This window comes from Rhineura floridana, chromosome 6, assembly GCF_030035675.1.
Source record: "Rhineura floridana isolate rRhiFlo1 chromosome 6, rRhiFlo1.hap2, whole genome shotgun sequence".
Taxonomy (NCBI): domain Eukaryota; kingdom Metazoa; phylum Chordata; class Lepidosauria; order Squamata; family Rhineuridae; genus Rhineura; species Rhineura floridana.
The window spans coordinates 66470494-66494612 of record NC_084485.1 but is presented as its reverse complement, the minus strand read 5'-3'; the positions used below and the strand labels follow the sequence as shown (position 1 = coordinate 66494612).

Here is a 24119-nt window from a genome sequence, read left to right as displayed (position 1 = left end):
ATTTCCCACTGACACACTGGGACAACTGATCTTGAAGCAAGGCTCACCCATTGGCAACCTCAGAAACCCAAACTGGGGACTAGTTAAGGGAGAGTGGTATAGAACATCACAATGCTTAAAAACACTCTGCCTGACAATAGGTTAACCTTAGCTTGCCTCCAGGACTCTTCTATAATAGTTCCCTGGGCACTGTTCTCCTGCTCCACCCTTACCATTCTTTTTCCAGAGCAAGATTCTCCATAGCACTAGTCTGCCTTCAGGCAATGACCAGGTCACAGTCTGTCTCCCTATATCATGAGCTGCTCAACAGAGTTAAGCTATAGTACTTCCAACAGAAGGCAATACCTATAATTTCCTCATTAACCTTGTTTCCTTGCTGCCTAGAAGGCACTAAATGAGTTGACGGTCACCTACACTTTGGGTCTCCAAGCATTAAAATTACCAGGCTCGTTTACAGCCAAGACTAATATTGACATTGCTGTCAGTCTCAAATCCTTGCTTTAACTCTGCAACATGAAACTCTGATCACATTTGCCAATTCTGACTTAATTTTTTTTTTTTGAAAGGAGGTGCAATAACCTTTACTCCACTTCTCCACTCGAGGAACTATACATAGCTCCATGGCAGAAAACAGTGCATGCAGACGGTCCGAGGTTCAATCCCTTACATCTCCAGTTAAAACAGGTGTGGGGAACATTTAGCTTTCCAGATGTTGCTGAACCACAACTCCCATCATCCCTGACCACTGGCCCTGTTTGCTGGGGCTGATGGGAGTTATAGTTCAGCAACATCTGGAGGGCCAAAGGTTCCCCACACCCAAGGATCAGGTAGCAGGTGATGGAGCAGACCTCTTCCTTTTCTGGTAGTGGCTCTCCAGTATCTGAGTGACAATACTGGGCTAGATAGATTAAAAAAGTCTGACCTGGTGTAATGTCAGCTTCCTACACCAACAGCAGACAGGGTTTCTGGCTCAAGTCAGAAGGGAAGATCTTAAATGGATATACAGTCACGTAACATGTATCAGTTACTTTTCAATACTGAGAGACAGGGAGGTGCAGTGGAGAGTGCTTGTCTGGATTATCAGAATTCTGTGTTCTAATCCCTAATCAGCAGTAATATTCTACTGTACCTCAACAGGATTATTTTAAGGCCAACATGACCCACAAAGGAAAAGGGGATAAAAGTGTAATGAGTAATATACTATTTAATCAGTTGTACTTCTAATCAGGTGTACAAACACACACTTTCACAGCACATGAGAAAAGTGGGAATTTCTTTTTAAGATCCATTAGCCATCCTTCACTATACATATCTCTTTACCCTGGCCTTTGGCTCCTAATATGTACATTTTCAGAATTCACCATTCTTGCGATTGAAATGGGTTTTAATTCTTTTTAAAATTGTATTTTAGATTTTGTAACCCTAACCCTGGGATCTATTGGTGAAGGGCAGGCAATAAATATAAATAATATAATTCTAAACCTGATGATTGCTCATATGGTCGCAGGATTTCCTGATTGATTGCTACAAGAGGGTAATCTTGGCTATAGAGTATTTAGATTGCACTAGCTCTGCAAGGTGGAGAGATCAGTCTAATACTTTATAGGCCAACGTCTGTTTTCAAGGAGTGTGAAAAGGCTAGTATACAAGAGTTTAGTTGTGGGAGGAGGAAAGTAGCCTTTTAATAATGATAGGTAGTGTCTAGCCAGTGAAGCAGCAGCAACAACAGACACATTCAACAGTTGGTTCCTTTTGCTTTATTCTTTTTGCATAACCATCGCTTTATCAGTTTGCGAAAAGGAGAGCTGCACAGGCAAGACCGTTCAAGTCTCATTTTGCTTTTCAGTTTAAATTGACTTCTCTGGGTGGCAAAAAAGTTAAAAAGAAAAAGAACTAGAAGGCCAACCACACAAGACATGGCAAGGTAGTGCAGCAGTTATTTCAAATCCAAAAGTGTTACAAGATGGAAATGTTTTGCAGATCATTTTCCTGCTGATTAGTCATTGCTTTTTTAAAAAAACAAACACACACACACAGTCTACCATCTTTAACCATTAAAAAAAGTTCATCAAGTAGCTCATATTGTTCAGAAAGGCAGTATTTTAAAATAACAAAACCCCACCAGGTAACAAATATCCAGGCAAATATGTAGGCTGGGATTCTAAGATAAGGTAACTTAAGGAAGTTCAAAGGAAAGCTTCATATCTCCTCCTCTGATCCCCAGCCTGACCCTATATTATTCGGGAGGGACCCCAGACCTCTAGAGAGAATAGGGGGAGAGCAGGATGGCAAGAAAGCTTTTCTTCCATGAACTTGCTTAGTTAACTTACCTTAGGATCCAAGCTATTGTTTATACTTTCTTTTTTAAGGCACGTACATTTATCATAGACGACATGCCCACTTCTTTAAAGCCTGCTGTGGTTACTATTTTAAACCCATCTCACTCTCTGCTCTCATTCCAGTAAAGGCTTCCATTTGGCATTCAGAAGTAATGTGCCCCCCCCAACCTCACTGCCCAGTCCCTGTTTGATTTGAATGTTGGTCAAGACCCTTTCCAAAAGTAAGGGCAGACAAGTCTCAGGCATTACAAATGACCACTGTTAACTCAGCGGCCACAGAATAGGTTTCCCTCTGCAAAATGTCACTGGCGTAGCTGAACTGAGTTTTTCAAACTGCAATATATCTTTTGGGGAATGCAGAGATGGAAGATGTACTGAGGAGTAATCTTTAACCATCTTGACTTATTAAAGAAACAGCTGAATCTACCATTCAAAAGCAAAATATTCTAGTATGCTAAAAATAAATAAGCCAAAACATAGAGAATTATGGGGAATTTGTTTGAGATCCTATGTGCTGTTATTATATTAAGTTCTCAACAGGTAACATCTGACTTACACAACTGATGTATATCTTTTTAGTTCAACTGCCATGGCTTATGTAAAGTCTAGAGCTTTGATTTTATGGAAGATACTCAGAATCATGTCAGCAAGCCCCTGCCCCCTCCTCCCTTTTAGGGCTGAGAATACCAGGATATAGTGAGGCTGCTTTCTAAGTTTGTAGTGCAGATACTTTTCAATAAGCCAGAAACCTCATTTTTCAGCTCAAGAGCTATTCCTTTCCTAGTATCTTGCCACAACATCGTTCCACTTCAGAAGGCATTTCTACTTCTTATCATCTTTGTGCAATTAAAGAAGCACAGTGCAAATAAAATAACCATCCCAATCACTCGGATTAGAGATGATCATCAGGGTCTGTTTGGAGAGATGAAGGTGTTCAGGGGAATGCTACAGGATCCCACTGTTTAGGTATTCAACTCACTGTGAGAAAGCAGGTCTTTATGCCACTCTTAACCTACTGCCCTGCAATTGTCTCCCATTTCTCCCCAATGTCTCCAGCCCCACTGCACTGCCCTTACTTCTTTTCTACGTCCACCAACTTTCTACCAACATATATTTTTCTCTCTCCAAACACACTCCTGTACCCTATTGTACCATTTTACAAGCCACTGGTAAAACATGAATGTTCTCCTCTTTACATTCTAAGAACAGTCAAACAGTATGCAACAAATAAATACGTCTAGCCAGTTGCACTTCCAACCCTGTCAGGGAGAAGACAAAGGCTGTTGAACGTTCTCTAGTCCACCCCAAAAGGAAGTACAGATTGTTTGGACAATTCTGTTCCTTCCAAGCAGAGTCAGAGCTGCAAGACATCACCGCAGATGTGTGCAATGATTAGCGCAAGTCTTTCAGTGGCCTTTTGACAATGGGCTCCTCAGCTCAGTTTCATGCTGATAGCTATAGCCCGCATGTAGACCTCGGTGACATTGTCACAGTCCACCAGAGAGAAGCAGCTATCTGCAAGAGGGTTTTGGCAACGAGTTACTGTCCAGCGGCGGAGTCGGCGACCCCCTGTCTCCTCCTCCAGCTGCAGAAGGTCATCCGCAGAGACAGAGCCACGCATTGGTACCCCTCCACTCCCCAGCATTCGATCAGGCAAGTCAAGCTGGTCAAAGGACTCTGTGGAAAGGATACTGTCCTCACTCACAGCACTGGAAGGGCGAATACGGGAGGTCAGGGACACCTTGGGCAAGGTGACCTCTGCAAAAGTGGAGAATACCTTGGCGGGCACACTGTCAGACTCAGTGCTGCTGGAAGAATACTTGCCATTGTGCTTCAAGATGCCTTTCCTGCTGGTGTGATGGTCATCACTGGAGCTCTGAGCAGAGGAGGGATTGCCAGCAAAGACATTGGTATCGAGGTCCAAGTTTGAGTCCAAGAGATCCACCGATTCACTACGCTCTGGGGAGGAATAGTAGCCAGACTCTCTCTTTGGGGGCTTCTTCAGGATTCCCTTCTTGGGCACGGGAGAAGTGGCAGCAACATCTTCCTTCCACATCAAAGCCTTGGATGACAAGACACAAGGCATCTCAACCGTAGTTCCAGTACTGCCCTCCTTCCTCATGTCAACTGGAGCTGCCATCACTGGAGGAAGAGGGGGAGCCTGGGCCTTCTCACAGGAATTTCTCTTCTTCAAGATGCCTTTGGGTCTCTTTAGGATAGATTTGGAAAGGTTCTCTGGAACAGGACCTGTCTCTTGCAGAGCATGAGATACATCATTCTCCTTCTTTGACTTCTTCAGCGAGCGCTGCCTCTCCAGCATGACACCAGGGATGTGTTGCTTGAAGAAGCACCGTACCTTGGAGCCATTTTCAAAGAGGGGCCTCGAGGAGCGGCGCAGCCACTCTGCCACTGTGGCCAGCGGAGATTCGTTCTCATGCAAGGACTCCTGCTCCCCAATCAGCCCCTTGTAGCCCCAGTTCACCCACCAGTGGCTGGCAATGTCTTCAATTGTGGCTCGGCGCTCTGGGTTCACCATCAGCATCCACCTGATCAGGCCACAGGCCTCTGAAGGACAAAGAAACCAATTCAGATGCACAGGTAAGGACCATAATCCATTTATTTTTGTTTATTTCTGTTCTTGTTTCATAGTCATGGAAAGACTAGGACCTCTCCACCCCCATATCAGCCAATGGCTTGGTCTGTTTAATGGATGTTCAAAATCCCTGACTACATCTTTCATATGATTAGGGCAGATGCATGCTCTTAAAGGCTGCAGGTCCAGCTAAGTGCTTCATGATGTTTGTATTCAAAGCACACAAGGGCATATTATGTAGAACTTCTACTGTCACTTCCACTTACCTGATAGCTTGGTGGGCTCTCTGTATTCCCCACTTGTGATCTGCTTCACCAGAGTCTTGTAATCTTGACTATCAAAAGGCATTGCACCATGAATCAAAATATAGAGGAGCACGCCAAGAGACCAGCTGTCAACCTGGAGATACAGAAGTGATCTATTAGGAGAGGCAACTTGGCTAAAGGAATGCTGTTTCCATTCCTAGGCCTTTAAGCTGGCATTGGGCACCTGCATCAGAAGGCAAAAAGGAACAAGGCTAGTCTTGCTCATCACTATTGCTTTAATTCAGCCTTCCAAATGCTATTGGACTACAGCTGCCATCATTCCCGATCATGCTGGCTAGGGCCTCTTGGAGATGTAGCCCAAAACACATGGAGGGCACCAGGTTGGGGTTGGCTGCTTTAACTGTTAGGCAAAGGCCTCTCAAGACACATTCTTTGAATTATGTACCATGTAGCCAATTCTCCCTGGCTACCAATGGTATTTGCCAACAATAAGCAAGGAAGTCCATGCCTGGGAGCAGAGACCTAACCATCAACGGCCGTGAGAACTGTTGGGGCAACTCCACCTTCCCTAGGTCTACATAGGACCTATGTACCTGGAGGGAAGGCAGAAGAAGAGAAACCCAGGCCAGAGAGTATACATAACTAGCACCTCATGAAGGGCCCATCAAAAGCCTGTGAGAACTGTTGGGTTACGAGTTTGTTTTACAAGCAGCCTCTTACCTCAGGTCCTTTGTAAGGCCTTCCATTGACTATCTCAGGAGATGCATAGAGGGGGCTGCCACAGAAGGTCTGGAGAAACCTGTCTTGCTGGAAGACATTAGAGAGGCCAAAGTCTGCAATCTAGGGGGGAAATAACGCCACAGTTAGCACTGTTACTGGTAGAAGACAATGACCATATGCCTGTATTGCATCTGTTTAAAAAATGGCTGACCTTAACAGGATTTGAAATCTGAACCTAGAGCTTGAGGGATACTATGGATCTTCCATCCAAAAAGCACTAGATGGGTGCTACTAGTTATAGGAGGCTAGTATCAAAGCCTTTAGGGTTGCCATCTTTTTACTCTGACTGGCTCTGTGACTTTAGCAAGTACAGCACAGAACAGGCATGCATCGGTGAGTCTGCTGTACCTGTTGAATTCCTGTCTGGCATGCACCTGTTCACTACCCAGGAAAAAAGTGGAAACCCTAAATTTCAGATTCAGTTCCTAGAGTGAAAGTTGAACTGCTTTGTCACGCATGTACCAGGACTTTAGGAACTGATTAGCTGGGCTTGTGTTCCATCACTCTGCTGGTGTCACAGCTACGAGTATTTGCTGGTATCACTGTTTTAATACCTTTGTTTTTCCAACCCACAGCCAATCAGATCAGGCAGAAGGTACAGAATATGTTTCCAGGTTTGCAGTTGCAGAACGGCCTATTGTTCCGTTAACAAGAAGACTATGGCAGGCCTTTGTTCATTATTAACTGCACAAAAATCTCTATTATGTTGAGTTGACTAGTTCTTTTTTAAGGAGGAAAGACTCTCTGGGTAAAAGGGTACCTGGATTAGAGCCACAAGGCACTGAGACCCCATGACCATCTTTCATACCTTTCCTGTGAAAAATTCTTGTTTCCCTTCCCCTGGATTGAGCCGTGGACTATTGTTCTATATGTTTTCCTACCAATTCCTCCTGCCATATTAGGAAAAGTGGGGATTGGTGGGCCGGCACCATAAATTTGGGCCTCTAGGCATTCTTGTTTTCAGGCATCCTACCATCACCTCTATGAACCCAGACCCCATAGCTCCCCTACAGCACGGTTTGTGCAGCAGAAGGTTACCAATGTGCATAATGGAAATAGTTGCCACTCCATATCATTGGTCTGCTATGTATGCATTATAAGACCACTGCACTTTTAAAGCTGTTCCAATCAATTTCTTTTCTCTTTATAAAGGCAAGGGTAACCAAAGTGGTGCCCTCCATATGTTGGTGGACTACAACTTCCGTCATTCCTAACCACTGGCTGTGGTGGCTGCAGCTGATGGGAGTTGGAGTCCAAGGACCTCTGGAGGGCAATGCATTGGCTACCCCGGTATAAGATTTATCCTTCTCCTGGCATGGGTAAATAGTATAGCATTTAGTCAAAGTTGCGTCTTTTCATTATCAGAGCCGTTTTCTACTCAGTCATCTGTTCCTAAAAAGATCCCTGAGAATTACACTTTATTATTGCTCCGTGGGACTGCTCTGGATATAGCAACCCTTCTGCACGGGATTAGAATTAACCCTGCTGAATTCTTCTTAAACCTCAGACAATTGAAATATTTGGTCTAATCATCTTGGAAACAGGCATTTCCTCTTTTCTTACAAGCCACAAAATCTTTCCTCTCGCATCCCTACTTTGCTATGAGTCACTGCTTGGATTACTCTCAACATCTACATGTTTATCAGGGAAGATATGCCAGAATTTCTGGTAATCACTGGCTATTTATAGTTCCTCCCCCTCCCTTTTTAAAGGATCCAGGCTACCGACAAATAAAAGATCCTATCAAGGATTTGGATGATGGCATTTTCTTGTTTTCTAGAGTTAAAAAAAACAGCAAGTCTAATGTTTCCCTGTGTAATCTTGGAATCTGACAGAAGCAGGTGCCAGTTCAAAAATCACAACCACCAGTATCCCACAGATGACACGGCCTGAAGCAGCCTTCCCCAACCTGCTGTCCTCTGCATGTCTTTGGACTCCAAATCCCAGCGCACCCAGCCACCTGCTCAATGGTCAAGGATGATGGGAGTTGTGGCCATTCAGATGTTAAAACTCCAGGTTCCCAAACCCCTGCGTTAGAGGCTTAAAATTGGCCTGTGGTGACTCCACAATGTCCGTGTAAAGTATCTTCACTGGCTACAATGTTCATTTGATTACAGGGCTTGGAAAATGTACTTTTTTGAACTATAACTCCCATCAGCCCAATCCAGTGGCCATGCTGGCTCGGACTGATGGGAGTTGTAGTTCAAAAAAGTAACTTTTCCAAGCTCTGCACCACACACACACCAACTCCCTATGCCTTAGAAAGCCCCCCTCACCTTGATGTTGCCGTTCGCATCCAGAAGGATGTTTTCTAGCTTCAGATCTCTGTGAACGATTCCATTCTATTGGGAGACACAGACAAAAAAAGCAGAAGTTAAGTTTATTTTTTTCTGGTGGAAAGGGAAAGCCAAAACACACTGGAAGGCTACTAATTCTGCCCATCTATAGAGATGCTAGCAGCACGTTTAACAGACTGTTTGCTTTTTCTCTGAGGCAAAATGCCCAAAACAGCCAGATGGGAAACTAAAGTGAAAGAGATGTGATCTACACACCTATTAAGCATACATAGGGGAAAGTTCCAAGCAGGAGTTCCTGCAAACTTTCAGCCCAACAGTACACCAGGCTCAAGATTAGAACTCTCAATTTTATTCTACTGCCCTAGTCCTGATCTGCACAACTAGAAAGGTTCCATATGAACATGTGTTTCCATACAAACATACAAGCCATGTTTTGAGAGAGGAGTGAACCTCATGCCAATCATTTGCTAGCCCATGCAGACCAGTAGGACCACAATAAGAGAAAGCTCCAGTTACACTGAACAACAATGGAAATTCTAAATGCCTACAAAGGACCTCTTCAATCATGTACTTCCTACTGCTATTCTCGTTTTTCCACCACCAGAACAAAATGGCAGGTGAAAGAACTCCAGGTTTATTTGTTTCATTCCTCAAATACAAGCATAGAATTTTCTCCCTTGCATTCAAGATGTCTCATGCGCATGGGCTTCCACATGTTGCCTGCTATCTGACCAATGTTTGGCACCACTATCTGCTGTGGGTCCAAAATCATGTGATGCACCCAACCGCATCCAATTGCTGTTAAAATTAAAATCAAGAGATTTTAAAAACTCATTTAAATGGAAGCAGAAAATTAATTATACAACCAATAAAATAAAATTAAAATTAAAAATGAATGGTATTTTTTCAGGGGGTGCGAGAGCATATTTTGGAAATCCAAGGGGTGTTGGCAGTGGAAAAGGTTAAGAACCACTGTCCTAAGTCAAGAAGGAAAAAAGTAGGCTCCTAGTCTACTTTGTTCCAAAGAAAAATCTGAATAGACATGGGTAGATTTTGGGGAATGCCTTGACAAGGGAGCTAGATGCAGCAAATATGCAACATCATACCTTTCTATGCTCTGTGCACACCCATTTTTGTTCTCTGGCCCTTAACATTCATAGAATCCCAGCATTCCTTCCCACTGTCTCTCTACCCTCTTCCTCACATTCAGCAACAAGAACAAAGCATGCAAAATAATAGGCAACAAATGTCTAGAATTCCTGGCCTCTAGGTATGTATTTAAGTGGTTTAACCAAGCTCAGTCCATCACATTTAGCTCTCTCTTGTCTGCCCCAAACCTTTGGCAGCCAACAGGAATACATTTTAGAGGCAGAATGAATGAAAGGAAGTACTTTCCTATTTAGCAAGTGATTTTTTTAATTCTTAGTATGCACATTGCAAGTGCCAATAATAAAAATGACCAAATCCAGCATTTTGAGAGCCAGAGGCCTCCATTTCTTTGAACATTCAGTGATGCAAGGTTATCTTGTGGATAATCTTATCTGTTTCTTTAACTGTCAGATTTAAAAAAGAAAGAAAGAAAGAAAATGATGACATAGCAGGTAGAAAGAGGTTTGTTTGCATTCCTCTTAGAGATCAATACAGGTAGGGGTGTCTCTTCATAGTGATCCTCTCACTTCAAGTAAAATGCAAGCCAAGATGCTTCACATTTTCTGTTTTCAATCCAGAGTGACAGCGATGGGCGTTTCTCAGAGTGTAAGGTTGAAGCTGACAAATACTACCATGACTAACCTCGTTAGGAAAGCACAGTGTCTTAGTAGTACACAAAACACCCTTAGGAAATATGCAGCTTTGCTTGTCTCCAAGGGAAAAGTTGGCCATCACAGGAACACCCCTACCACCTCAGTACAGAACACACTGGGCTGGTTTGGATGATACCTAGTAAGCCATGGAGACAGCATATCCAAATGACAGTCCACGTGCATAAAAACCGATACACAGAGAAACTGATCTGGCAATTTTGGCCTGTATGTGTAGAATGTAATTCAGACACACTAGCCCAGAGGAGACAGCGCACCAGCTCTGTGCCTTGGAGTGAGCAGGCCTTTTAAAGTATTGTCCAAACAGGCCCACTATGTGCAGACACTGAAAGGAGGACGTGTATCTAATAAACGTCCCCATCACTTCTTACTTTCTTTCAGGGAAGAAGTTAGCCCTCCAATGTTTATATCTCCAATGTTTATATTACCATAATTCTCTTGGCAGCCAGGAATTACTCACCTCTACATCTATTAACAGTTCTATAGAAAACTATTATCCATGCTTAAAAGATGCTGCTGCATGGTGACCCCGATACGCTATGTTATGGTCTGTGAAGACCAATGTAGATCCAACAGCTTGTTCCAGACATTTACACAGATGTAGGGAAAGCAGGAAGTAAGAAAATGACCCTTGCTTTTGCTGTAACATGGAAAGTAGAACTTGCTGAATCAGATCACTGGTGAGATCCATGAACACCAGCAGGCCGCTACTGTGATATTTGTACAAGGTCTCAAGTCACTTACACTTCACAACCGTAAAAGTGTCTAAAACAGCATGGACATGAGAAGGTACCCCAAGACATTAAGCCATCAGATTCCACTAACCTTGTGACAGTAGTAGATTGCAGACACCACCTGCCTGAAGAAATGTCGAGCTTCCTGCTCAGTCAATCTCTGGCGCTCATTGATGTAGTCATAGAGGTCTCCCTTGCTGGCGTATTCCATCACAATGACGATCTTGCTGCTGTTTTCAAATACTATATGAACAAGAAGAGGGAGAGAGTTAAGATGCATCACAAATGATTAAAGATGTCCCCATGCTAAACAATCCTGATAGAAAGCCTGAGGCTTTAGTTCCTGTCCCCAAAATGGGCAACCTGTGACCCTCCCAATGTTGTTGAAGTCCAACCATCATCAGCTCCAGACAGCATGGTCAACTACCAGGGATGACGGGAGTTCTAGTCCAACAAGATTTTCTAGACCACAGATTTTCCATTGCTGTCCTATCCTGACTTGCAGTCCTTTGGTTCACTATAGCAGCTTCCAGAGCTTGGAAAAGTTACTTTTTTGAACTACAACTCCCATCAGCCCAATCCAGTGGCCATGCTGGCTGCGGCTGATGGGAGTTGTAGTTCAAAAAAGTAACTTTTCCGAGCTCTGGCAGCTTCTCAGCTGGATGCCTCCTATGCCTTCTTCATGCAAGGCAAATGCAGTGCTGTTTTTAACTATCCATTCAGATAAATTCTAAGATGCCTTAACACTTGCCTGCTTAACAAACTAGTGCAGCATAGATAGATTAAAGTCTAATGTATTTTTCCAGCTGGGAACCACCACTGCCGCTAGTCAGAACAGAAGCAGGGTTTTTCTCTTTCAGAGAAGATACAAGCACAGTGAAGACTGCAGGTCCAAGAACCTCAGAGACAGTTTTTCAAGAGGGGTCCTAGTTCACCTTTGAGTACAATAGCAGCTTAAGATGCATACACCCTCTCACAGAACTACAGTTCCCAACACCCCTCACAAACTACACTTCCCAGGATTTTTGGGGAGGGGGAAGGGAATGTGCTTTAAATGTATTGGTGTGTATGGCAGCTTACTACCAGGGTCAGGCTTTTTTGCCACAATTTAATAAGTTATCCAAGTTGTCTTTAAGTTACAAGGAGAACTATAAGCCAAATGATGCAGACTATACAAACACCCAACCCTTCTTTTATATTTAGCAGCATAGTGCCTTAAGGACTCTCACCTATGTTTGTATTTACAATACAGCACGTATCTGCCGAATGCCAACAATGAAGTGTAAATGCCTGGAGTCAGCCTGTTGTACCACACCTTACAAGGCTTTTCACGGAGTTCCAAGAACAATTTTGCAGGAACCTTTACTCTCAAAGCTAGAAGCAAAAGGAGCTAGCTACTGCTGCTTTTTAAAAAGAGCATGTGCAACTACTACAAATTGTTTTGTACAAGAAACAGGGAAGCAAGTACAAAAGAGTGCAGGCGGGGAATTTTGCTGCTCTAAATTCAAGTGCTGTCAATGAGTCATCCATTTGCACTTCAGGCAGAAGCTACAGAGAGCTTCAATCCGTGTGATTTTGCAACACGGTCCATTTTTGGTGAAAAATGACATTTACTTACGCATGAGAGTGGGAAATAATGAAGAAACAGCAGTCAGTGCTGCTTAGTGAAAAGGTATGTGCTTTTTCCACCCTTTGCAATTAGCTTCCTAAGAAAAAACTACTGAAGCATTTAATTTCTTTTTTAAAGAAGCCACAGCATACTTTTGATACCTATACTAAAGGGAAAACATGCCCTATGCATATAAATATTTAACGGCATCAGAATTGATAATATGTGACTCTCCACATGTATCTAGTTGGAGCTATGACTTCTTGAATTTAGACTGATCCTTTTCTGAACAAGCATCCGAAAAAGAAATGAAAAGGAGACTGACACTAATATTACACCGATACAACAGAACGGAAGCAGTATGTTAAAAGTTCTTACCTTCATGGACAGCAATGATATGAGGGTGATTGAGAGACGACATGATTTCAATCTCTCTCCGGATATGGACAAGATCCTGCTCATCCTTTATTTTGTCTTTCCTGATAGACTTGATAGCAACCTGGAAAATAGGGAGTTCGAAAAGGGTTAAGCAGTGGAGTCATCTCCTTCCTTGCTCATGGAAATACAACACACCAGCATGTTCAAGACTGGGAGTGGGCCAGCTACAAACTGTGTCAAAGGAATGAGATCTAAAATTAATTTCAAATTAAGAAATGAGGCAGCAACAATCCCCATTGCTGGACCCAAGGCATCACCACAACATAATGATGGTTTACAAATTCTTGCTTTCTAGCATTAGAACAAAAATCCTTTAAATGTGTGTGACACCACCACCTACTAAGAATTCTGTGTTGTAAAGCACCATATTGATTTGGAGTTGTCTTAGTACATGGAGAGAGCCAGTGGGGTATAGTGGTTACAGTGCTGGACTACGACCTGGGAGACCAGGGTTTGAATCCCCACACAGCCATGAAGCTCACTGGGTGTCCAAGGGCCAGTCACTGCCTCTCAGCCTCAGGAGAAGGCAATGGTAAACCACCTCTGAATACCACTCTTACCATGAAAACCGTATTCATAGGGTCACTATAAGTTGGGATCAACTTGAAGGCAGTCCATTTCCATTAGTACAAGGAAGCTCAATCTGATTTGCAAACCAAAGAGATGCTCTTAGGGAACACTGGAACTAGAAACTTTTTGGCTAGTTTGGCAGTTGTCTTCCACCCCACCCCACCCCAAATATCTAAAATTAAGGCAATCACACTCTATTCAAATTAAAGCTGCATTAAAGTTTAACATGTTATTTTCCATGTACATATGCTTTGCTGTTTTTAAGACAGCAGCTACACATGGGTCTTCATATGTTTCAGGCTTGGGTAAAGAGTTTCTACAGCAGGATAGAGCCAGTGAATGAAATGTGACCATTGCACATGACTTAATGTCAATAGCTTCACTCGGTGCACATAACAACAGCTCTGTTATCCCCACAAATATTTGGCTGACCATAAGTCACTCACTCAAATATGTATTTGTTTTTTTATGGCATTGAAAGAAAAGCCATCAAGGTAATGATCCAAGTAATGTTCCCTCTTCTTGGAAAAAAAGAAGAACTGTGTAGTAAATCTGGAACTCTCCCCTCCCCCTGCCCACACACACAGCCAGCTGGCCAAAATGGTGGAAATTTGAACTGGGAGGAACAAACCTTCCAAAGTTTGCTCAGATTTCTTTATTATGAAAATTCCTCTACAAGGAAATGAAGGGGAGGACAGAGGGAAAGTGAGAGCACCAGAGAATAGATGCAGCTAATCCTCTTTCAAAGGGATTGTGAAGACAATGTGCTCCTTGGGTTGAATTTACAACGGAATCCTGCACAACCTCCTTTCTTCTATTGGACAAGAATGCGGAACAGCATTAATCCTGTAAAAGGATCCTGCAAGACACATAATACTAAGTCTCCCAGCAACAACAAGGAAAGGGAGGCCTAGCCTTGCATCCCAAAGGCAATGAAGTGTTAGAGCTCTCCCATCCAACCACCGTCAACTTATAATTTCCTACTACAAATAACAGATAGAGGGAGGCACAGAGGTATACAAATATCTCAAAGGATGGAGTGTTGTATATTAATTAATTAATTTATTACATTTATATACCACCCCATAGCCAAAGCTCTCTGGGCGGTTTACAGCAATTAAAAACATTAAAAACAAATATACAAATTTTAAAACACAAAAAAATTAAAAACACAATTTAAAAATTTAAAAACAATTTGAAACACATGCTAAAATGTCTGGGAGAAGAGGAAAGTATACACTGTTGGCCTCAGCAGCAAAGAAATCTGGACCAGGAGGCCCAAAGTAATGGCAACAGAATTAAGCAACGGACTATTTGCTAGTTGGAAAATTAGCCTGGTATCAAAGAAAGCAGATTCATTTCACTTTTCTATTAAAGGAAACATTATTTTGGCAGTCACCTACCATTCTAAATGGTTTACTCTAAAGCAATTCTGTTAGCGCCAGTGGAAACCAAGGAAGAATCCTAGATTGTAGGCTTCCCCATGCCGCTGACAGGAAAATAGTTATCCTCTATTCACAATGCAATGATCACAAACACTATCATAACAAGAGTATTTTCAGAGAACCAGCGAAGTGGTGAATGTAAGCCAAGGAAGTTGTTAACCTAATAATTACCCATCAATGCTGGTTGGCTGCTCCCAGTACGCAGATTCACTGGGCATATTGCCACAGCCTTGTATTGTTTTGTGATGCCTATTTCACCACTTCCTTCCCCCTTATGATTTTGTTGCTGCTTTTTGAAGTCAAGTGTTGCATCCCCAAAAGATAAACTGATTATGTGAACTCAACCAGACGTACACCATCCATCATGAATCATTTCTTGCAAAAAAGATCGGAGAGGCTGGAAGCAGGTTCTTCTGCTCAACAGAGATGTGTATGTCAATCAATGAAAGAAATAAATGGAGAGAGAGGAGCCCTGGGGATGACGCCTACAGGTTTCTTGCAACAGATTTTACTTAAACCAGAGTTGCCACATAAGTCAACAGCAGACCAACACTTAGATCACATTCACACTGTACATTTGAAGCACTATTGTACCATTTTAGCAGTCATGGCTTCCCCCAAAGAATCCTGGGAACTATAGTTTATTAAGGGTGCTGAGAGTTGTTAGGAGACCCCTATTCCCCTCATAGTGCTACAATTCTCAGAGTGGTGTATCACTCAATTCCCCTTCCCAGGGAAGTCTGAGAATTGTAGCTCTGTGAAAGGAATAGGGGTCTCTTAAGAACTCTCAGCACCCTTAACAAACTGCAGTTCCCAGGATTCCTTGGGGAAAGCCATGCTTGTTAAAATGATATAGTACAGCTTTAAATGTACAGTGTGGATGTGACCTTAGTATCACTGCTACAAGTAGGGAGCACCACGCCAGCCTCCAATTAAGACTTATCCTCTGAATACATAGCCTACCAGTCAATAAGGCTGAATAGTGGAACCAAATAAGCAGGAAGTGTAAAGAATGCTTACAGCAATACAGATGGACATTAGATGGCTTTGGATCTAGGGTCCGGGAGTTAATCTTTAACCCTTTCTGCTTCAGTGCCTTACCACCTGCTCTAACTTCTGGAAGATGCACAGCCATTGGACAATACAAAACCCATTTTTGGTAAACAGGCCAAAACACCTCTTGCCAACTTATAAATGTATTCAGCCATCCATCCATCCATACCCCCCCCCGAAATCCCCACTAGAGAATTCCTATTGCTGACCAGGAGGCATGTGTCTGGAATGCCTGGTATCTAGCCTGGCCTGAACCACCTACGGCTTTGGGCAGGGGGGTGGTAAGTAGAGCAGGTACTATCAAAGAGCCACTGTACTCCGGCTTCTCAGAAACCAAGTTTCCCACCTGACAGTTAAGGGACAACAACTTGGAGAACATACTTGGTTCACTTGGGAAGAGAACCGAGTCAGACTTTAAATGGCACCTGGCTTATGCTCCCTAACCATTTGGGACACTTTAAAAAGTAATGAGGTACCAAGCCACTTGTTACTCAGCCATCTTCAAACTGTGCAGGGACTAACTACACAGATAGCTACTAGAAGCCAAAATCCTAGCAGTCACTTTCTCCCAGCAGAAGTCTTGGCAGTCGCTAGACTTTAGGTGATCAGCGAAGCGAAGCTTCAGTCTGATACAGATGCACGCATATCTGGCAAGGGACACAGTGTTGTTATAGGTGGAGTGGGGAACAGGGCTGTGGAGTCGGTACACCAAACCTTCAACTCCGACTCCTCTATTTTTCTACTGTCCAACTCCGACTCCTCTATTTTTCTACTGTCCGACTCCACCCAAAATTGCTTCTTGTCAATCAAAATTTATTTGGAAGTCGGAGTCGGTACATTTCTACCAACTCTGACTCCTCCCAAAATTGCTCCCGACTCCGACCCCACCCAAAATTGTTCCCGACTCTGACTCCACAACTCCACAGCCCTGGTGGGGAAATCATACCATGCCTAATTTGGGACTTACATCTATTATTGCTGATTTAAATTATCCCTTCCCTCTCAATTCAAGGCACTGATGTCAACATATGAAGCCCTGAACAACCACCGAAGTAGTTAAAAGAGCATCTCTCCCCAGTATCAGCTTGCCCCAGGTCGGCAGAGGGGGCCTTTCTTACTGACACACTGGCAACTACTGCTCACTGTGTGAGAATGTGGAAAAGGGCTTTCTCAATAATTGCACCCTAACTGTGGGTACTCCTTCACCTTGGGAGCACAGATGGAGACATCATTGATGGGCTTCCATCACAAAGTTAATTCCTATTACCATAATATTCTTGTTCTCCCAGGCCTTTGGAGGGTCTGGTTAAGCTGCCTCTGGATTTTTAACATTGCTGTGTGTTACTTGCTATTCTAACTTGTGATGTTTTGTGTTTTCTATTCTATTTTTTAAAAGTGTCATTTTATTGATTAGATTGGAAACCGCTTTGGGACCACAGCATGATGAAAACAGATATGTAAATATTGCAAATATAAATAAATAAATAAAGGGCAATGGTCGCACAAATCCAGTTTACTCATGTACAGGCAGGTGAAAACAGGTAGTGTCCATATCACATGTTGAAGTATGAACACGGATAATCTAACTCCAAATTAGTATGAGTATCAATAATAATCCCATCCTGTGTTATTGATTTGCTGTAACTTTCATGCTGGAAGATCGGTGGAGATACACCAAAAAAAATGCATTTGTGTGAAAGGTCCTGATGTTGTTAAAAGCATGACAGTTCTGTTCATTTAATGGATACAGATTTTCTCCCTCATGGTTTTTAGCCACCCCATCCTACCTGTACACTTCTACAGATCCTTCCTTCAAGCACCCCTGTCCTCTTGCCAACCCAACAACAAAAATGTTTTATGTTTATACAGAAGCTCACATACAGGATTGAGGATCAAGTGTACCAATTAAAGGTGTGCAAAAATAAACAACACTGTATCCATTTCACTGGGTTTTCACCACCAACTGAGGCTGGCATTTGATGGAAGTGTGGGCAGACACTGAGCAGGACTCTTATTCAATTACAGCAGTGAAGACCAGATTATTACTCTAGATCCCTATGACCCTCCGTGGTCTCTGTTAACAATGCAGTTTAAAATAAGTGCCCATGAGCCACATGAGCCTAGAGAAAGTGCCCATTAGACTACCAGCAACACATCATTTCAAAGACAGATCAGTTAGATTAGACACATTTTCTGTGAAATGAGCCTTTGCCACTGCATATAGCAAGTTATGGTTGTAGTCGAACCACGTACAACACCAGTCAGCTCCGCTTGATTGTTATACTTTGGCTTTAAAGCCCATTTCTAATCCGGTTTTAATTATGGTTTTGGAGAGGAAGAGATCTCCCAACAGGTAATGAAAGTCTGCCAGGTTCTTCCAAAACCAGTTCCAGATTCTGCTCGCTGCCCTACTTCTAGCAAGTTATGAATTATATCCTACTGTCAGAGAGCTCAGTGCTATAGGTGCCACAAGCTCTCTTGTTTTTGCTGCAATAGATTAACACAGCTGAGCTACCCCATCAGACAATATTCTCTAGATACCAGAGATTAAAAAGTGGGACTCTAAATAATAACAATAACAATAACAATAATAACTTAATTAAAATTATATCCCACCCTTCCTCCCAGAAGGAACCCAGGGTGGCAAACAAAATCACTAAAAACACTCTAAAATATTAAAACAAAACATCTTTAAAAGCATATTAAAACAAAAAATGTAGGCACACCACCCCTCCCCTTCATCTGCACAGCACAGGCCCAGGAGTACATGTATAATTTTTGCTAGAAAAGACTACAGAAATGAAGGTTTCCTGTTTGATTTGGCTGGCAGCCAAGAACTAAAAGCTGTTCTCCAGCTTATAGGAAGGTGCAGTATGGCAAACAGGTGTAGAAACCAATTCAGCTCATCAATTTCAACTGGTTTCACACAAAGATCCTGACAGAAAAGTATGCCACTCAGAATCTCTGCATAAGCAAACAAACTGGTAGTTTCATAAGGCCAGAAAACAGCTTTGGTTGCAAATAAATATGGACTTGATTGCAAAGCAGGTCAGACACTTTCATCTTTAGAAAGGTGCATATACAAAAAGTTCATTGGCTTCTTTAGCCACAGCACCTCTGGCACGAGAACAGTTCATTTAAAATTTGTACTCCTACAGCTGACTCACTAAATACAGGATTTGTTTCCTTTGATCAACATCATCACAGAGCAAAACTTGCTTGGATACATTTGAGGTCTAGGAAGATCTAGATGTAAGGGAAAGTAGTTGGGCAAGATGATTCACTGAGATGCAGTTAAGTGGACAAGAACACCTTTGGAGCAACAAGAGCTTACAGGATGAAATGCAGTGGCCTGATCCAAGAGAAGAGTATGCATCCTCTGCACAGAGGCACCAATTATCACATACATGTCAGTTTTCTTTCATGTGGAAACGGAAGGGACAGAAAGAATTTCAGGTTTTTATATTGAAATTTGGAGAGGAGCTGCACTATTTGATGTGAGTAGCATCTGGACAGCAATAATCACATTTCCCAAGAAGTCACTGTCCTCCACACTAATGCCAACTGCAGACATATACTTGACAGTGTTTACATCCAGGTAGCTAGATGTAGACCTTCCTTTCTTATGTTCCTCCACAATTATTATATGTTGTAAATTTAGCCTTGGAAATAAACACACAAAAGTTACTGGCTGGCTAAGAGGCTAGTAATGTGCATTTCCATGATGGCTGCAGAGGAATATGTTTCTTTTTACCTACAGAAGGTACAGAAACCTAGTGGACTGACAGAGGAGGGGTCTACTGAGAGATCCATCCCACCTCCACTAGCCTACTTGCTGGCCTACATAGAAATCCTGGTTGCCTACAGGCTACCAATTTGTTAAAACAAGGCTGTGTGAATTCTATGAAGTTCTATTTAAGTTGATGACTTGAAAAATATTTATTAGAATTGTCAGTTAAGAAAACCAAGATAAGATAGTGCATCAGCTAGAACTATGATAAAGCATGATCTTGAGACCAAGCAACCACAAGCTGAGTGAAGCTTTACAAGGTTTGAATTCATAAAGAGCAACAAGGTAATATCTAATAGGGCCGAGGAAGTAAGCAAGCTTGAGTTCATCAACACTCTTTATCAGGCTGGATGTTAACCAAAACTCTCCAAAAGGGGGAAGGGGAGATAAAACGATGTAGCTGGGCAAAATGAAATAGCCCTAGTTTTACAATCTTAAAAAAGGATGGGGATGCAACATGCACACTTAATTAGATTAGGCTGGACATGATGCAAAACAAAAAAGTTTTCAGGTTGTGCCAAAGGCTACCTGGAATTTTTTATTACAAGTTTGAGCAACTCTGTGCTCTGCAGAGAAAGGCCAAGCCTACAACTGTGGCAATATTTATTCTTTCCTTCTAGAACACCAAAGTCAACATGAAAATTCCCCTTTCACAAGGAAACAGAACTGCCACTTCAGTCAGAATGACTGGGAGCTGTTTATCCACCACCCACATCAACACTACTAATGTGCCACACTACGATATAATTTATTCCCAAAGTTTAGGGCTTTGCCAAGGCTTGCACATATATGCCATCTCCTACAGAGCACATAGACAGACCATGTCCATCATACTGTAGGTTTCTAGCAGGCTAGCTGATTAAATGCTAATGTTAAAGCTATCAAAACACATTCATTAATAGCTTTAGGGCCAATTTAAATTGTGCTTACACACTTGCCAATATATATTCTGCCTGAAATTCTAGTTTACACCAGCACAGCAAAGTCAAAATGGAGAGACCCAAGATCTTTGGATCCCTAGAGATCCCTCCCCCATCCCCACTATTAAAACACCAGCCAACGAGAGTTGACTTTCTGCACTTCAAGAGAGGCCAGCCACAAAGGCAAACAGTGGCAGTGACAGGCAATTCATGCCAGATCAATAACAGCACAGAAGAGAGAAGAAATAAATACAGTATAGCAGCACAGGATTGGCTAGCTTTGTCCTCTGCTTTTAAGGTGGAAGAAAGCTTCTGCCAAAAGGGGCCCTATAACCACTTGCTCTAACATTTTACAAGGGCAATCTGCTCAGCCTGCAAGAAAACAACTAGCATAAATGTCTTGCCTGTTACCAAAAGGAAAACAATTTAAGGCAACCTGGTAGAAGAGGCGAACATCTTACCACCCTGGCTCAGTCTGATGCAATTGCCCTTAATCCTATCACTCTTTCTCACCAACCAGAATGATCCACAACAGGCAAGTGAAGTTTGGCAAGGCTACCATTAACTTGCACAGGCCTGCCCCAAAACCTGCCAATTTAGTATATTAACTCAGATTGGGATTAATTCACTTCGCCTTCACTGTTTGCATCTCTGCTTTGGAACCATGAGTCCTTCAACACAAAACTGGGGCACTTTTAGAACAGACAGATGGCTATTCTTAGACCCAGTCTGCCTCTTTCCTTCCGCAGCCTCCGACCCCCCCCCCCCCGCCGCTGCACTACATGTATTTGGGCTGCAACCCAAAGCACCACTACTTGCTGGGTGTATATGGGATTTACTTCTGGGTGAATCTGCATAGGCTCCGGCTCTAGGGCTAGTGACAATGGTCATCTGAACGGCAGTCTTTAAAAGAAAACACTCTTGTAAAACTTGGTACTATTTCTTTCCCCCTAGAGATGCAGCAGAATTAGTATGTAAAATAATTAATATGCAGAATAATACAGTTAACACATGACACTAATTATTCAATCCGTTACTATCGGCGGCCAGGCGTGCGCTTTTTGCAAAGATTGCTAATCTGCCCCGGCCATCCAGCAAATTCTGCAGGGTGTACAAGCCTAACGACTTTCACTGTGCAGCCACGGGCATCCTCTACCCCCCCCCCCCTGCAGAATCCATAGCCCTGCTGCCTTTCCCACATGCGGCAGGAAGCCCTCCACCGTTCGGGACTCTTTCATCGCGCAAAGAGAAGCTCTCACCCTTCATGACATCAGGTGCACAGGAATAATCGAGCCGCTGACGGGGCAGACAGACCTCGCCATTCGGAAATACAAAAGCAAGTCCGGCAAGGCGCGAATATCCCCGTTAGCGGGTTAAACACGGTTTAAAAACCTGGAAGACGAGAACCGTCGCATTGACTGCAAAGGCAGCAAAGGCTTTACAGTGAAATTAACGCTGGCGGGGTATTCCCCAGCACCAGCTTGTATAAGTACCAAAACAACAACTGATCAATAATCACGACGATGGTGAAGACTCACGAGAGAGCTACGGTCGACAGGGTCCGCCCGGGGAATCCCCTGGCCTACAGAAAACTGTGGCGGCGAGGTGCCCCCCCCCCCGAGAATCAGATTCAGACAAGCAGAGAAACTGACTAGGGGCAACCCCAGTCCCAACTAACTCCTGCAGAGGCCGACCTAGTAACAGCGCGATCTTATGTATGCGTATTCAGAAGGAATTCTTTGCAAGCATGGTTGGGATTGCAGCCTTAACAGCAAAAGCATGCACGGGTGCAGAATTCTGCCAGGCACCTTAAACACCTAACCGACCTGACCGAGGTGACGGAAGTTTTCGTGGCGTGGGAACAGACGTAGGAAGCGCATCTCTCTGCATCGGGCAGCATATGGCACAATCCACGCCTTCGCCTTTAAGCCCCCCCCCACGAGGCATCAAGAGGGTCCCTTCCCTGTTTCCCCCCCTCCTTACCAGCTTGCCAGATCGCTCCCGCGCCTTCTTCACCTTGCCGTAGGTGCCTTTGCCCAGCGTCTCCAGGAACTCGTAGCGATGCCGGAGGTTGTGCTTGTGATAATGCCGCTTCACCGCCTGCTTCTTCATCTGGGGCTTGGGGGACTGGAGAAGCCCATCCTTCAGCAGAGAGGAGGAGGAGGAGGCGGCGGCGACAGCAGCATTGGAGGGCAGGATGCGATCCATCGCCCACCCGTGCAGGTGACAAGCAAAAGGGGAGAGAGATCGGCAGACTTCGAAGCGCCAGAGCCGGCCGGCCGACACCGGGCCAATAAATGCTACAAACCTGCCCGCTCCTGACCCGCCCCTTTGCAGTCATTGGTTGTGGCGGCCCACGTGGTTGCTCTTCTATTTCGCAAGGTGTCGCCTGGGAAGGGGGGAAGGGCCAGAGGGGGGGGAAGAGCCTTGCGTGGATAGAGAAACCCCAAGGATGCAGTGCAATCTTTTCTGTGAGCAGCTGCGTGGGAGTAAAACTGTGTGGAATTCGGTAGGATTTACTGCCGAGTAAGCACATGTGTACCACCGGTCTTTGGCTTACAAGACAAAGAAAGAGAGGAGTAACGTGATCAATTACATACAGAGACAAGGTAAAACTATAGAAACGAGCCACGTTACCAAAAAATAGCAAAAGCCACCCTTGGCGTACCTATTTAAAAGCAAGTTTCTAGCAAACAAGAGGCATAAATTATTAAAATAATAACTCCATTGGGGCAACAGGATCATGATATATTAGTAGACTCTCTCCCAACTCCCCAATCACTCTTCATCATCTGGAATCATTTAAAAATAGTTTATTTATTGCATATTTATTCTAACCAAAGGAGCTCAAGTAGCATATATGTTGTTTCCCTTAACTTCATCCTCGCAACAGCCATATGAAGTAGGACAAAGATAATTACCCCCCCCCCCCGCCTGCTCTGCCCCATGCATGGTCAAAAGTGAACTGAACACAGTTGCTTCCAGATTATCTGTGATTCGCTTGCACAAAGTCTGTGGAAAGATTATTTGACATCCACTGAGCATTAATTCTAATATGACTGAGGGGAGGTTATATGATGTCACATCAAACAATTGTTATCCCACACTTTCCATGGCATTTTCCTGTCTTTTAGTGCAAAAAGTTTTTTTTAAAAGCAAATTTCTTGCACAAGAGTCCCAATCCACTTAAATTGCTGTACCTGAATTGGTGGTGTGCGATTGAATCACACCTGCAAAATCATAACTGGAAGCTTAAATCTCTGAAGTCTTAATCTAATACTCTATCCACCACACCATGTTGGCTCTCTATAGTTTTAAGAACTGATGGGTGGTTTATTTTTTATAAGGCAAGGAGTGCAATGCTATACATGTCTACTCAAAAAGAACTCAATGGGGCTTACTCAGGAAAGTGTGCCTATGATTGCAGACTAAATAGCTATTTCTTCCACCCTTCAGTCTGCCATA

At 43.3% G+C, this 24119-nt stretch overlaps 1 protein-coding gene across 1 annotated transcript; it reads right to left on the bottom strand.

Annotated features, from left to right (window-relative positions):
* Nucleotides 1–1741: 1741 nt before the first annotated feature.
* NUAK2 (NUAK family kinase 2) lies at nucleotides 1742–22966 on the bottom strand. Its single transcript, XM_061632169.1, has 7 exons — nucleotides 22638–22966; nucleotides 12817–12937; nucleotides 10921–11072; nucleotides 8255–8320; nucleotides 5919–6038; nucleotides 5199–5331; nucleotides 1742–4904 (listed from the first exon to the last, which is right to left on the bottom strand). Exons 1-7 carry the CDS (start codon nucleotides 22860–22862, stop codon nucleotides 3772–3774), a joined length of 1950 nt encoding a protein of 649 aa, XP_061488153.1. The 5' UTR covers nucleotides 22863–22966; the 3' UTR covers nucleotides 1742–3771.
* Between the last annotated feature and the right edge of the window lie 1153 nt (nucleotides 22967–24119).

Coding starts and splice junctions, on each gene's coding strand:
- NUAK2 (XM_061632169.1), bottom strand. CDS start 22,862: ATGGATCGCATCCTGCCCTCCAATGCTGCTGTCGCCGCCGCCTCCTCC. Junction 8,321..10,920: donor CAATCTACTACTGTCACAAG/GTTAGTGGAATC, acceptor GTCTCCCAATAG/AATGGAATCGTTCACAGAGA. Junction 5,332..5,918: donor GGCCTTACAAAGGACCTGAG/GTAAGAGGCTGC, acceptor CTGTATCTCCAG/GTTGACAGCTGGTCTCTTGG.